The 16373-nt window shown below is 42.2% G+C and overlaps 1 protein-coding gene across 5 annotated transcripts in view; it reads right to left on the bottom strand.

The window, feature by feature from the left end:
- Positions 1-16373, bottom strand: part of RXRA (retinoid X receptor alpha) — a 293199-nt gene that overhangs the window by 165533 nt on the left and 111293 nt on the right. For 4 of the 5 annotated variants that reach the window (XM_077284768.1, XM_077284767.1, XM_077284771.1 and 1 more), the window contains one exon: positions 16109-16150. The exons of the other annotated variant lie outside the window; for it this stretch is intronic. In XM_077284768.1, the coding sequence (XP_077140883.1) occupies positions 16109-16150 (42 nt within the window). The remainder of the gene's footprint in view (positions 1-16108; positions 16151-16373) is intronic. 5 annotated transcript variants of the gene reach the window in all.

The raw sequence follows: 16373 nt of genomic DNA, 5'->3' as shown, positions 1-16373 counted from the left end.
CTTACCAACGATCACGGCCAGGTCATATCGCTGGTCGTGATCGTTGGTAAATCGCTTAGTGAGACGGGGCCTTAAGGGTGACAACTTATTGCAGCCATTCCAGTGCCTATAGAGGTTGTCAGCAAGCCATATACCTGCATTACAGTGTAGCTATACGTCACTCACGCTTCTTCTCCATTGCTGTCTTGTCTGAGTGGAAGGGCCAATCTTTACTGTAGTTGAGAATTCATATTTATGAACAAGGAGGTTCAGGATGAGCAATACTATTGATTCAAACAGATAGGGAAGCATCACAAAGAGAGGCATTGCAAGAGGACGCAGAATTACAAATTGAATGGTAAAAGGAACCAGACAAGAAGCAAAATAAAAAATGACTATGTATCAAAATAGTGTGAATATCCAGCGAGGAAGATACAATGTACCGCAGAGCCTGCTCATAACTACATTACAGGGATCTTAGAGGAAAGGAAGCAGGGGATTAATGCCAGCCCATGTTTCAGGCACATACATGGATACATTTCATGAAATGCTCTTTTCTGTAGGAGACGCAGATCATCTTGAGCAATCGTGGTCATAAGCCTCTCGCTCTGCAAACCTCACAGACCACAGGATTCTGGGGATGAAAGATCCGAAGGTTGAAAAGTTTAGTATCAAAGGATTTACCAATGAAGAGCCATTAAGATATTTATCTTATTCAGACTATAGGCCTCGCTTTCCATAAGCACCACATGGTTCTGATTTGCAGTTGGAGCCGGGAAGGGTGAACGATTGAGGGGCTTGAAGTAAATGATTCCTGTATCCCGGTAAACTCCTGTAACTGAATTACCATCGTAATGGAATCAATTTTTGCTGTTGGTTCGCTACGTCTTATACTGATCTTTATATAAAGTTCTCTAATCCTCTTCCTCTCTGAAGAGGCAATTTGCGTATTTAATTTCCCAGAGGAGCATTGCACGGTGAATGCTCCTCCGTACATTGGCATGTCAGTACCGGTATGTCACTCTCCACAAAGAGAAATAATACCCCTTAGACCTCAGTCAGAGCCTCTCACCTAGCCAAATCAGTTCTCATACTTTGCACTGACGAGGGGCAATACCCGAAAAACTGTGCCTGCAAATTGAGATTCTGATCAGGCTTTTATCTTAAGTCACATTGTAAGCCTCATTAAAGGGACGATAAGGACTTCTAGGATTGTGGCTTCTGACAGGTGGCGCTATAGAGTTCTAGTCCTCGTCCTCTCTTAAGAGGCAATTTGCATATTTAATATCCCAAAGAAGCATTGCACGGCGAATAAGCCTCCTTACATTGACATGCCAGGGCAAGTATGTCACTCTCCACAAAGAGAAATGACACCCCTTAGACCTCAGTCCAGAGCCTCTCACCTAGCCAAATCAGATATCATACTTTGCACTGATGAGGCACAATACCCCGAAACACTGTGCCTGCAACTTGAGGTTCTAATTTGGCTTTTATCCTAAGTCATATTGCAAGGCTCGATAGTGATTTGTAGGATTGCTGTTTCCAACAGGTGGAGCTCTAGCGTTCTAGTCCTCTTTCTCTATTAACAGGCAATTTGCATATATAAAAAGGAAAAATTCATCATTCATGACCACAAACGCTTCCATGAAAAGCAAATTAACTAAAGACATATATTATAAATCCGATAGGAATGATAGTGGATGGGCCAGACTCAGGTCAGTAAAGTAAATAGTGCTCAGTCCTGGACCCATTTTAAACTTGTGCAGCAGCCAGATATATAAATGGCCATGATGCACAAGTGGGGCCATCTTCACTATGGTGGTGGAACCTCCAGTGTAAATCCCAAGGCATTGATGGCCATGATGCACAAGTGGGGCCACCTTCACTGTGGTGGTGGAACCTCCAGTGTAAACCCCAAGGCATTGATGGCCATGATGCACAAGTGGGGCCATCTTCACTGTGGTGGTGGAACCTCCAGTGTAAACCCCAAGGCATTGATGGCCATGATGCACAAGTGGGGCCATCTTCACTGTGGTGGTGGAACCTCCAGTGTAAACGCCAAGGCATTGATGGCCATGATGCACAAGTGGGGCCATCTTCACTGTGGTGGTGGAACCTCCAGTGTAAAGCCCAAGGCATTGATGGCCATGATGCACAAGTGGGGCCATCTTCACTGTGGTGGTGGAACCTCCAGTGTAAACCCCAAGGCATTGATGGCCATGTTGCACAAGTGGGGCCATCTTCACTGTGGTGGTGGAACCTCCAGTGTAAACGCCAAGGCATTGATGGCCATGATGCACAAGTGGGGCCATCTTCACTGTGGTGGCGGAACCTCCAGTGTAAACCCCAAGGCATTGATGGCCATGATGCACAAGTGGGGCCATCTTCACTGTGGTGGTGGAACCTCCAGTGTAAACTCCAAGGCATTGAGCTCTGGGACTCTGACTGTTCCCATTGAATGAAGCGAATGTGGCAATGATGTGGAACTGCAGAAGTGGTTTGGCTTACCAACTCCACAGCCCTGACTGTATCAATTTGCAATTTTTTCCTGGCACAGTTGGCAGCAGTATGCCAGGTAAAGTGGATAATTGGCACATCCACTTCAGGAAGAGAGGGGCTACTGATGCTGCACTGATGGCAGGTATCAGCAGGTCTGTCTGTGCATGCTCGGCAAGTACCGAAAATAAAAAAGACGTGTGCACAATGCCTGCCACCTGTGTACGAGACCAGTCAGTGGCAGCATCTTGGCTTCTGCTGTAAAAGAGAAGTTGCTGGGTAAACTAAATGATTTTCTGAAAAATTGCAGATTATTCACTATCCATAGGACAAGCAATAGCTCACTGATCACTAGGGCCCAGCTGCTGGGATCCCCAGCAACCCAGAGAAAGGGGTTCCAGAACTCCAAAATCAGGGATGAGCCGAACCAATCTTGACTGGAGGGAAAGTGCACATACTCTACAGCTTCATTTATTCTGAAAGAAATAGTGGAAGTTGAACTCGACTTTCTCTAACACTCACAGACAGCAAATGGAGAGAAGGCTGAGCACAAACACCTCTGCTTCATTCAAGATGGGGCTCTGCAGAGCCCCTCTTTAGCCCTTTAGGATCAAGAGCCATGTTCTCAGGATCAAAGGGGTCTCAGTGGTCAGACCCACAGAGATCAGCAAGTTATACGAATAGGGGATGAAGGGAAATTATCAACTGAGAATAGAATCATTGAGGTCCCCATGATCGTTCCCCTACAGATAATAAAAAGACGATACATCTTAGATATATAACATGATTTTATGAGAGCAAAAAGAAGAAAATACTTTTACTGGCTTGATCGGAGCTTTTGAATGGGATCATTCTCTGTTTTAGAATAATGCAGTAACAAAGTTTCATTATCTTTTTTCCATTGGTAATTAAATCCACAACATTTCACAATAAAGCACGTGAGCCCGGGAGGAGCGGACGACTGCTATTTGCAGGGTATGTTGTATACATGTAAAAGGTAGCAAAGCGATTCTAATTCCCGCACTATGACAAGCATGGAGGACAGCAAGTTTATAATCAGCGATGTGGATCTGACAGTAGGGAAACCTGTAATACAGCGAGACATGTGCAGCAGAGAGGGGGGAGGAGGTGACCTGCTGAATTCTGACCCTGCAAGAACACAAATCAGCAGCCATCACAGGATCAGCCATCAGAGAGGTCACAGCTCATTAACTATGAACCTGAGCGTGCAAGGCTTGTGTCTCCAACACAGAGGAACAGCCCATCTCACACCTCTGGAGATTTACTGAGGGGCTACAGGCCAGAGGGTCAGCAAATAACCACTTATACAAAGGTAGAAAGCTGTATGGAGGCAACAGCTGAATAATCCAAAAGTGGAGAGAGGGATTTATGTATGAATGCAGAACAAACACCACCAGGCCAAGAAGACCCCTTAATAACGGAGGAAATAATTACAACATGGAACAAAGAGTGGTCATTACTTCATTAGCTCATTGGAAACTGAAAAATGATCCCACTGAGTAATATTTCTCTCCACAGGGGGCAATTACTAAGGGGTTTACACACAATTTACTTACCTAGTTTTTAATGTTTTTTACTTCTTCATAGGAGACAATGTTATCATAGCATTATCATAGCAGGGTACTACAATCACTACCATAACACTGCTCTATATGCAAGATTATTCTACTAATAATCCTGCCCATAGGGGCAGTATTATCGTAGTGATATTATTGCACATAAGGGTATTATTATAACAGTTATATGCTTGTACATAGTGGTCAGTATTATAGTAGTTATATTCTTGTACATAGGAGCTGTATTATAGTAGATATATTCCTGTACATAGGGGCTGTATTATAGTAGTTATATTCTTGTATATAAGAGCAGTATTATAGTAGTTATATTCTTGTACATAGGGGCAGTATTATAGTAGTTACATTCTTGTACATAGGGGCAGTATTATAGTAGTTATATTCTTGTACATAGGAGCTGTATTATAGTAGATATATTCCTGTACATAGGGGCAGTATTATAGTAGTTATATTCTTGCACATAGGGGCAGTATTTTACTAGTTATATTCTTGTACATAGGGGCAGTATTATAGTAGTTATATTCTTGTACATAGAGGCAGTATTATAGTAGTTATATTCTTGTACATAGGTGGCAGTATTATAGTAGTTATATTCATCTAGATAGGGGCAGTATTATAGTAGTTATATTCTTGTACACAAGGACAGTATTATAGTAGTTATATTCCTGTACATAGGGGCAGTATTACAGCAGTTATATTCTTGTACATAGGGGGCAGTATTATAGTAGTTATATTCTTGTACATAGTTGCAGTATTATAGTAGTTATATTCTTATACATAGGGGCAGTATTACAGTAGTTATATTCTTGTACATAGAGGACAGTATTATAGTAGTTATATTCTTGTACATAGGGGCAGTATTATAGCCGTTATATTCTTGTACACAAGGACAGTATTATAGTAGTTATATTCTTGTAAATAGGGGGTAGTATTATAGTAGTTATATTCTTGTACGTAGGGGGCAGTATTATAGCCGTTATATTCTTGTACACAAGGACAGTATTATAGTAGTTATATTCATCTACATAGGGGCAGTATTATAGTAGTTATATTGTTGTACACAAGGACAGTATTATAGTAGTTATATTCTTGCACAAAGGGGGCAGTATTATAGTAGTTATATTGTTGTACGCAAGGACAGTATTATAGTAGTTATATTCTTGCACAAAGGGGGCAGTATTATAGTAGTTATATTCCTGTACATAGGGGCAGTATTACAGTGGTTATATTCTTGTACATAGAGGACAGTATTATAGTAGTTATATTCTTGCACACAAGGACAGTATTATAGTAGTTATATTCTTGCACACAAGGACAGTATTATAGTAGTTATATTCTTGCACATAGGGGGCAGTATTACAGTAGATATATTCTTGTACATAGAGGGCAGTATTATAGTCGTTATATTCTTGTACACAAGGACAGTATTATAGTAGTTATATTCTTGTACATAGGGGGCAGTATTATAGTATTTACATTCTTGTACATAGGGGCAGTATTATAGTACGGTAGTTATATTCTTGTACATAGAGGGCAGTATTATAGTCGTTATATTCTTGTACACAAGGACAGTATTGTAGTAGTTATATTCTTGTACATATGGGCAGTGTTACATATGTTCTTGTACACAGGAGCAGTATTATAATAGTTTTATTCTTGTACACAAGGACAGTATTATAGTAGTTATATTCTTGTACATAGGGGGCAGTATTCTAGTAGTTATATTCTTGTTCATAGGGGGCAGTATTCTAGTAGCTATATTCTTGTTCATAGGGGGAAGTATTATAGTAGTTATATTCTTGTACATAGGAGGCAGTATTATAGTAGTTATATTCTTGTACAAAGAAGCTGTATTAAAGTACTAGTATTCTTGCACATAGGGGCACGACATCACACTTTACCCCGTATCGGAAGTCCGCTGCCTCGGAGTAACCCTTGACTTTGCCCTGTCCTTCAAACTGCACATCCAAGCTCTTTCCACCTCCTGTCGCCTCCAGCTCAAAAATATCTCCAGAATCCGTCCTTTCCTCAATCGTCAATCTACTAAAATGCTTGTGCATGCCCTCATCATCTCCCGCCTCGACTATTGCAACATCCTTTTCTGTGGCCTCCTTGCTAACACCGTTGCACCTCTAAAGTCAATCCTTAACTCTGCTGCCCGACTAATTCATCTCTCTCCTCAATACTCCTCCGCTTCTCCCCTCTGCAAATCTCTTCACTGGCTCCCATTCCCTCAGCGTATCCAGTTCAAATTACTAACACTGACCTACAAAGCCATCCATAACCTGTCTCCTCCATATATCTCTGAACTAATCTCCCAATATCTTCCCTCACGTAATCTCCGGTCCTCCCAAGACCTCCTACTCTCCTCCACACTTATTCGCTCCTCACCCAACCGCCTCTAAGACTTCTCCCGAATATCCCCCATCCTCTGGAATTCTTTGCCCCAACACGCCCGACTATCAACCACATTCGGATCCTTCAGACGAAACCTGAAAACCCACCTCTTTAGGAAAGCCTACAGCCTGCACTGACCCCGCTGCCTCCTCAGCACCACTGGAGCTGCTGCAACCCTCAACCTATTGTCTCCTTCCCCACCATCCTGTAGAATAATAAGCCCGCAAGGGCAGGGTCCTTGCCCCTCTGTATCAGTCTGTAATTGTTAGTTTGCTTACTGTAAGTGATATCTGTAATTTGTATGTAACCCCTTCTCATGTACAGCACCATGGAATCAATGGTGCTATATTAATAAATAATAATAATAATGGGGGCAGTATGATAATAGCTATATGCTTGTACATAGGGGGGCAGTATTACAGCAGTGATATTAATGTACATAGGAGCAGTATTATAATAGTTTTATTCTTGTACATATTGTATTCTCACCCATCCCTTGTAGATTGTGAGCCTTCGCGGGCAGGGTCCTCTCTCCTCCTGTACCAGTTATGACTTGTATTGTTTAAGATTATTGTACTTGTTTTTATTATGTATACCCCTCCTCCCATGTAAAGCGCCATGGAATAAATGGCGCTATAACAATAAATAATAATAATAATATTGGCAGTGTTACAATAGTTACCGTATATCCTTGTACATGGGGGCAGTATTATTGTAGTTATATTCTTGTACATAGGGGGCAGTATTATAGTAGTTATATTCTTGTACATAGGTGCAGTATTATAATAGTTATATTCTTTTACATAGTGGCAGTATTATAGTAGTTATATTCTTTTAAATAGAAGGCAGTAATATAGTATATTCTTGTACATATGGAGCAGTATTATAGTAACTATATTCTTGTGCAAAGGAGCCATATTAAAGTACTTGTATTCTTGTACATAGGGGCAGTATTAAAGTCTCTAATGACCTATTAACAGCTAAATCTAATGGTCACTACTCCATGCTAATTCTCTTGGATCTCTCCGCAGCATTCGACACTGTGGATCATCAGCTCCTCCTCACTATGCTCCGCTCCATCGGCCTCAAGGACACCGTTCTCTCCTGGTTCTCCTCCTATCTCTCTGGCCATTCCTTCACTGTATCTTTTGCTGGTTCCTCCTCCTCTCACCTTCCCCTTACTGTTGGGGTTCCTCAAGGATCAGTCCTAGACCCCCTCCTCTTCTCTTTGTATACTGCCCCTATTGGACAAACAATCAGTAGATTTGGGTTCCAGTACCATCTCTATGCTGACGACACCCAATTATACACCTCTTCTCCTGTTATCACGCTGACCTATTTAGAAAACACCAGTGATTGTCTTACCGCTGTCTCTAACATCATGTCCTCCCTCTATCTGAAACTGAACCTGTCAAAAACTGAACTCCTCGTGTTCTCTCCCTCTACTAACCTACCTTTGCCTGACATTGCCATCTCCGTGTGCGGTTCCACCATTACTCCAAAGCAACATGCCCGCTGCCTTGGGGTCATCCTTCATTCCGAGCTTTCATTCACCCCCCACATCCGATCACTGGCTCGCTCTTCTTATCTGCATCTCAAAAACATTTCTAGAATTCGCCCTTTTCTTACTTTTGACTCTGCAAAAACTCTTACTGTCTCACTTATTCATTCTCGTATGGACTACTGTAACTCTCTACTAATCGGCCTCCCTCTTACCAAACTCTCCCCGCTCCAATCTGTCCTGAATGCTGCTGCCAGAATCATATTCCTCACCAACCGTTACACCGATGCCTCTACCTTGTGCCAGTCATTACACTGGCTACTCATCCACTCCAGAATCCAGTACAAAACTACTACCCTCATCCACAAAGCACTCCATGGCTCAGCACCACCCTACATCTCCTCTCTGGTCTCAGTCTACCACCCTACCCGTGCCCTCCGCTCCACTAATGACCTCAGGTTAGCATCCTCAATAATCAGAACCTCCCACTCTCGTCTCCAAGACTTTACACGTGCTGCGCCGATTCTTTGGAATGCATTACCTAGGTTAATACGATTAATCCCCATTCCCCACAGTTTTAAGCGTGCCCTAAAAACTCATTTGTTCAGACTGGCCTACCGCCTCAATGCATTAACCTAACCATCCCTGTGTGGCCCATTCAAAAAAAAAAACCAACATAATCAGGTTCCTCACATCATGTTCTCATACACTTTATGCAGTTAATAGCACTCTGTGTCTGTATTGCTACATACTTAGGCAGTGAACTGGTTCATGCAGCTTTACATGAACACCCGAGCCTTACACTATGGCTAGTCCGAATAACTAAAGCAATTGTTACCATCCACCTCTCGTGTCTCCCCTTTTCCTCATAGTTTGTAAGCTTGCGAACAGGGCCCTCATTCCTACTGGTATCTGTTTTGAACTGTGATTTCTGTTATGCTGTAATGTCTATTGTCTGTACAAGTCCCTTCTATAATTTGTAAAGCGCTGCGGAATATGTTGGCGCTATATAAATAAAAATTATTATTATTATTATTATTAAAGTACCGTAGTTATGGCAGTATTATAGCAGTTATATTCTTGTACATAGGGGCAGTATTACAGTAGTTATATTCTTATACATAGGAGCAGTTTTATAGCAAATATATAGGTTTTAGACAAAGTGTAGTAAGAATGTACAACGCTTTAAAAAAATAGTGTTAATAGTGTATTTTATAAATTAAAATGTAAAGTGAATGAACAAAAGAGAAATCTAAATCCCACTAGCATTTGGTGATCACACGTCGCCTTCATCACTGCTTCTCAGTCACTTGCACAGTTTCTGAAATAGGCAGCAGGTTGTTGCAAATATCTTGGAGAACTGACCCCAGATCTTCTGTGTATGAGGCTGGTGCAGATCCTTCAGTCTCTTCATGTGAACCCAGAAAGACTGAATGATATGAGATCAGGGATTTGCGGGGCCGTATCATCACTTCCAGGAATCCTTGTTCTTAAACGGGTTGTCCAACAAAGTACATTTTAATCAGTAGATCTTGAAATAATAAATTCTACAATTGGATGTGTTAAAAAATGTTTTCCTGTGCTGAGATAATTTTCTAGACGTGCCCCTGCTGTGTACTGTGTAATAGCTGTGTCTGACCGTGCAGGAACATGGACCGATCATACCACAGCTCCTGGGCAGGGGAGGAAGCAAGAAGAGTATAGACATTATTATTTATTTTTATAGCACCCTTGATTCCATGGTGCTGTACATGAGGGGTTACATACAAAATACAAATATCACTTACAGTAAAACTAACAATGACGGACTTTGACAGAGGGAAGGGCAGCCTGCCCTTGCAGGCTTACATTCTATAGGATGATGGGGAAGGAGACAGTAGGTTGGGGGTTGCAGTGGCTTCGGTGGTGTTAATGTGGCAGGTTGTAAGCTTTCTTGAAGAGATGGGCTTTCTGTTTCCGTCTGAAGGATCTGAATGTGGTGGATGATCAGACGTGTTGGGACACAGAATTGCAGAGGATGGGGGATATTCGGGAGAAGTCTTGGAGGCGACTGGGTGAGGAACGAATAAGTGGGGAGGAGAGAAGGAGGTCTTGGGAGGACCAGAGATTACATGAGGGAAGATTTCGGGAGATTAGTTCAGAGATGTACGGAGGGGACAGGCTATGGATTTCTTTGTAGGTCAGTGTTAGTACTTTGAATTTTATACAATGGAGAATTGGGAGCCAATGAAGGGATTTGCATGGGGGGATAGTAGGGGAGTAGGAGGAGAGAAATGAATTAGTCGAGCAGCAGAGATAAAGACAGACTTGAGAGATGAAAGAGTGTTTGAAGGTAGGTCACAGAGGAGGATGTTGCAGTAGTCGTGGCAGAAGATTATGAGGGCATGCACAAGCATTTTAGTTCATTGAGGGTTGAGGAAAGGAATGATTCTGGAAATATTTTTGAGCTGAAGGCTACAGTACTTGGTAAGAGCTTGGATGTGTGGTTTGAAGGACAGGGGAGAGTCATGGGTTACTGAAGCAGCGGATTTCGGGTACAGGGGAAAGTGTGATGTCATTTATTGTGATAAATCAGGTAGGGAAGATACGCGAGATGGAGAAAATATAACGAGTTCAGATTTGTCCACATTGAGCTTGAGAAACCAAGAGGAGAAGCAGAGGGATATGGCTGATAGACACTCCGTGAATCTGAACAGCAGAGAGGTGACGTCTGGGTCAGACAGGTAGATCTGAGTGTCTTCAGCGTACATATGAGTTGTCCCAGGCCAAGGGTATAGATAAAGAAGAGTAGGGGTTCTAAGATAGAGCCTTGAGGAACTCCAACAGAGAAAGGGCAGGATGAGGAGATGCTAAATGTGCGGTTGGTAAGGTATGAGGAAATTCAGGAGAGAGCAAGGTCTTTGACGCCAAAGGAAGAGAGGATCTGTAGTTGGAGGCAGTGGTCAAAGGTTGAGGACAGGTCAAGAAGGAAGAGTATATAGAATTGTCTGTTAGGTTTGGCTGTAAATGAGTCGTTAGTAATTTTGGTGAGGGCAGTTTCAGTAGAATGGTGGGGACGGAACTCAGATTGTAAGTTGTCTAAGAGCAAGTTAAATGAGAAGTGGGAGAAAGATCAGAGACAACATGCTGCTCAAGTTGATTGAAGCAAATGGGAACAGGGATACGGGGCGATAACTGGACATAAAGGTCGGGTCGAAGGATGGATTTTTGAGGATAGGTGTGATTGTGGCATTATAGCATGGGGTTGCATATGCTGCTTTCTGTGAAGCAAAACATATTTAAAAGCATAAAGGAAAACGTTTTACCTCACAGAAAGAATCAGCTGTGATCCACTGTTGTAATATCTGTAAACTCTTTTGCTTCCTCCCCTGCCCAGGAGTTGTGGTATGATCAGACCATGTTCCTATATGGTCAGACACAGTAAATACATAGTACATAGCAGATACATGACATTTGCAGGATGTTTGGAGTTGTTGCCCAGATGAAGAATAAATTTAAAGCCAATCAAATGCCTCCTTGACGGTATTCAATGATGGGTAAGTGACTGACTGGATTTCTCTGCATTGAGGACACCATTAACCCTAACTAAATCATAGGCTCCATTTGCAGATAGACAGCCCAACACCTGCCAGAACTTACACCATGCTGCACCGCTCCTGCAGACCCGCATTACCCACATTATTCTACCACTCTCCAACCCCTCAGTGAAAAAAAAGCTTTCTGAAACAGCCAAGCATTTCACATTTTGACTCATCAGTCCAGAGTACCTGCTGCCATTATCCTGCCCCCATTCCAATGTTGTTTTGCACACGAGTTGTTTGGCTTTGTTTTCATGTCAAATATAAGTCCACAATTCTTTCATGAAGATGATTTCGAATCAGACTACTTACAGTTGTGGCCAAAAGTATTGACACCCCTGCAATTCTGTCAGATAATACTCAGTTTCCTCCTGAAAATGATTACAATCACAAATTCTTTGGTATTATTATCTTCATTTAATTTGTCTTTAAATGAAGAAACACAAAAGAGAATGAAGCAAAAAGCAAAACATTGATAATTTCACACAAAACTCCAAAAATGAGCCAGACAAAAGTATTGGCACCCTCAGCCTAATACTTGGTTGCACAACCTTTAGCCAAAATAACTGCTACGAACCGCTTCCGGTAACCATCAATGAGTTTCTAACAATGCTCTGCTGGAATTTTAGACCATTCTTCTTTGGCAAACTGCTCCAGGTCCCTGATATTTGAAAGGTGCCTTCTCCAAACTGCCATTTTTAGATCTCTCCACAGGTGTTCTATGGGATTCAGGTCTGGACTCATTGCTGGCCACCTTAGAAGTCTCCCGTGCTTTCTCTCAAACCATTTTCTAGTGCTTTTTGAAGTGTGTTTTGGGTCATTGTCCTGCTGGAAGACCCATGACATCTGAAGGAGACCCAGCTTTCTCACACTGGGCCCTACATTATGCTGCAAAATTTGTTGATAGTCTTCAGACTTCATAATGCCATGCACACGGTCAAGCAGTCCAGTGCCAGAGGCAGCAAAGCAACCCCAAAACATCAGGGAACCTCCGCCATGTTTGACTGTAGGGACCGTATTTTTTTCTTTGAATGCCTCTTTTTTTCTCCTGTAAACTCTATGTTGATGCCTTTGCCCAAAAAGCTCTACTTTTGTCTCATCTGACCAGAGAACATTCTTCCAAAACGTTTTAGGCTTTTTCAGGTAAGTTTTGGCAAACTCCAGCCTGGCTTTTTTACGTCTCGGGGTAAGAAGTGGGGTCTTCCTGGGTCTCCTACCATACAGTCCCTTTTCATTCAGACGCCGACGGATAGTACGGGTTGACACTGTCGTACCCTCGGACTGCAGGGCAGCTTAAACTTGTTTGGATGTTAGTCGAGGTTCTTTATCCAACATCCGCACAATCTTGCATTGAAATGTCTTGTCAATTTTTCTTTCTGTCCACATGTAGGGAGGTTAGACCACAGTGCCATGGGCTTTAAACTTCTTGATGACACTGCACACGGTAGACACAGGAACATTCAGGTCCTTGGAGATGGACTTGTAGCCTTGAGATTGCTCATGCTTCCTCACAATTTGGTTTCTCAAGTTGTCAGACAGTTCTTTGGTCTTCTTTCTTTTCTCCATACTCAATGTGGTACACACAAGGACACAGGACAGAGGTTGAGTCAACTTTAATCCATGTCATCTGGCTGCAAGTGTGATTTAGTTATTGCCAACACCTGTTAGCTGCCACAGGTAAAGGTACCGTCACACTAAGCAACGTCGCCAGCGATCTGTGACGTTGCAGCGTCCTAGGGAGCGATATCGCTGTATTTGACACGCAGCAGCGATCAGAATCCCGCTGTGAAATTGCTGGTCGCTGCTAGAAGGTCTGCACATTATTTGGTCGCTAGGTCGCCGTGTATCGCCGTGTTTGACAGCAAAAGCAACCATACCAGCGATATTTTACACTGGTAACCAGGGTAAACATCGGGTTACTAAGCGCAGGGCCGCGCTTAGTAACCCGATGTTTACCCTGGTTACCAGCGTAAAAGTTAAAAAAACAAACAGCACATACTCACCAGCGCGTCCCCCAGCCTCTGCTTCCTGACTCTTACTGATCGCCGGCCCTAAACTGAAAGTGAAAGCACAGCGGTGACGTCACCGCTGTGCTGTTAGGGCCGGAGCTCAGTCAGCGTCAGGAAGCAGACGCTGGAGGACGCGCAGGTGAGCATGTACTGTTTGTTTTTTTAACTTTTACGCTGGTAACCAGGGTAAACATCGGGTTACTAAGCGCGGCCCTGCGCTTAGCAACCCGATGTTTACCCTGGTTACCCGGGGGCCTCGGCATCGTTGGTCGCTGGAGAGCGGTCTGTGTGACAGCTCTCCAGCGACCAAACAGCGACGCTGCAGCGATCGGCATCGCTGTCGCTATCGCTGCAGCGTCGCTTAGTGTGACGGTACCTTAAGTTACAGGTGCTGTTAATTACACAAATTAGAGAAGCATCACATGATTTTTTGAACAGCGCCAATACTTTTGTCCACCCCCTTTTTTATGTTTGGTGTGGAATTATATCCAATTTGGCTTTAGGACAATTCTTTTTGTGTTTTTTCATTTAAGACAAATTAAATGAAGATAATAACAAAGAATCTGTGTTTGCAGTCATTTTCAGGAAGAAATTGAGTATTATCTGACAGAATTGCAGGGGTGTCAATACTTTTGGCCACAACTGTAGTTATATTCTTGTAAATACGTGCAGTATTATAGTAGTTATATTCTTGTACATAGGGGCAATATTACAGTAGTTATATTCTTATACATAGGGGTGGTATTACAGTAGTTATATTCTTGTACATAGGGGTGGTATTACAGTAGTTATATTCTTGTACATAGGGGTGGTATTACAGTAGTTATATTCTTGTACATAGGGCAGTATTCTAGTAGTCATATTTTTTACACAGGAGCAGTATTATAGTAGGTATATCCTTCTTCACCGGGGCAGTATTATAGTAGTTATATTCTTGTACATAGGGAGCAGTATTATAGTAGTAATATTCATGTACATAGGGAGCAGTATTATAGTAGTTATATTCTTGTACATAGGGGCAGTGTTATAGTAGTTATATGCTTGAACATGGGGGCAGTATTATAGTAGTTATATTCTTGTACATAGGGGACAGTATTATAGTAGTTATATTCTTGTACATAGGGGGCAGTATTACAGTAATTATATTCTTGTACATAGGGGGCAGTATTATAGTAGTTATATTCCAGTACACCAGGGCAGTATCATAGTAGTTATATTTTTGTATACAGGAACAATATTATAGTAGCTATATTCTTGCACATAGGGTCAGTATCGTAGTAGTTATATTACTGTGTACATTGAAGTACCGGTATTATAATAGTTATATTTGTGTATATAAAGGACAAGGCATGCTAAGAGAATATGTGACTGATACTTTGAAAAAGGGAAAAGGATTTTATCAAAATCAGTTTTATAAACAGTTTTTGGTAGTTGATACATAAACAATTCTTTTTCCATTCTCGCCAGTATTGATAGCAGCTGGAATTATTCTTTAAATTATTGAAGCCTTTTTATCCATTAGTCTTCAGTAAAATAACATTCCCAGTCCGCTGCACATTGCTTTGTCATATGTTGCAGACCTTTTTGGCAGTTGCTGAGCTAAAAATGGCTGCCACCTTAGCTTCGTCATCGAAAACAGTCTTGTCACCAAGCAACCGTCCAATTTTAGAAAGTTGGCAAAAATGTGAAGACATCAAACAGCAAACACAGGTGCAAAAATCTGCCTGATCATCTTACTCATTCCCCCCCTCCTTCCCCATCGCCATGCATCTGCTGCCATGGGGAATTCTGGGAAAAGAAACATGCAAATAAGCCAAGGTTTTTAATCTCGCTCCAAGTTCCATTTGCTGTAGTAATCAGTTTGTAAAACACAGCAGGATGAAACAGGACGCGGCCGGGGAAGATGGTCCCGATAGCAGCTCTGACCTTTCATATTTAATGCATTAAACATCTCTACTTTGCCGTTTGATGTTTTGCTCTCCGTAGTTTCCAACACGTGCTCCCATCATGGGGTAGTTATGACTGCTTCACCCCCTCAGGTCCTCTCTTACAAATATGCGGTTGAGCAACATTCTCTATGTTTTAGCTAAGGGACAAGCAGTCCAAGCAGGCTGGCCGAGGTGTCATCCGCAGCCCTTCTCCGCATCCGGAGCCCTGCTGTCTTTTCTGTCCCAGTTATGGCTAAAATCCCACAGGGCCAATATAAAGGAAGAAAAAAAAAAAAAAAAAACAAGAGGAGAAACAAAGTGTAGGCGAATGAGAAAATATGACAAAATCTGAGAAAAGCAGACACAGACTGGGCAGACGGAGATGTGAGAAGAGGGTGTGAATCAGCTGAAAAGCAAAGACGGCCAGTAATGGAAAAGAACTAGAGAAAAAAATAAAAAGGAAAACACTCATATGGTGCGGGCAAAACATGACAAAACAAGATGAAAACATTCACTTAGCACTAGTCACATATACATGTATGCAAACACAGGGTGCGTCCTGCGTGCAGCCTGGCCTTATCGAAATATACAAAACATACAGAACATAGAAAACACACATGCCTACCGTTGTACGATACAATGGTAGGATAGTCACAGAACTTTCCCTCTAAAAGAAAAGAAAAAAAAGACAAAAATCATCAGTAAAAGTGCGTGTGGATGACGAGCATTACAGCTGCAGTTCTTAACAATTAGGGCATGTGCACACAGGAATAATCGGGATGGAAAATCCGCTGCGGATTACAGTAGGAGCAACGTGGGTGGTTTTATTATTTTTTAGGACTTTTAGACAATCTCATGCAGAAACTGCACAGAATATCCACAGGGTAAAA

Source organism: Ranitomeya variabilis, chromosome 2 (genome assembly GCF_051348905.1).
Source record: "Ranitomeya variabilis isolate aRanVar5 chromosome 2, aRanVar5.hap1, whole genome shotgun sequence".
Taxonomy (NCBI): domain Eukaryota; kingdom Metazoa; phylum Chordata; class Amphibia; order Anura; family Dendrobatidae; genus Ranitomeya; species Ranitomeya variabilis.
This window is presented reverse-complemented; position numbering and strand designations above follow the sequence as displayed.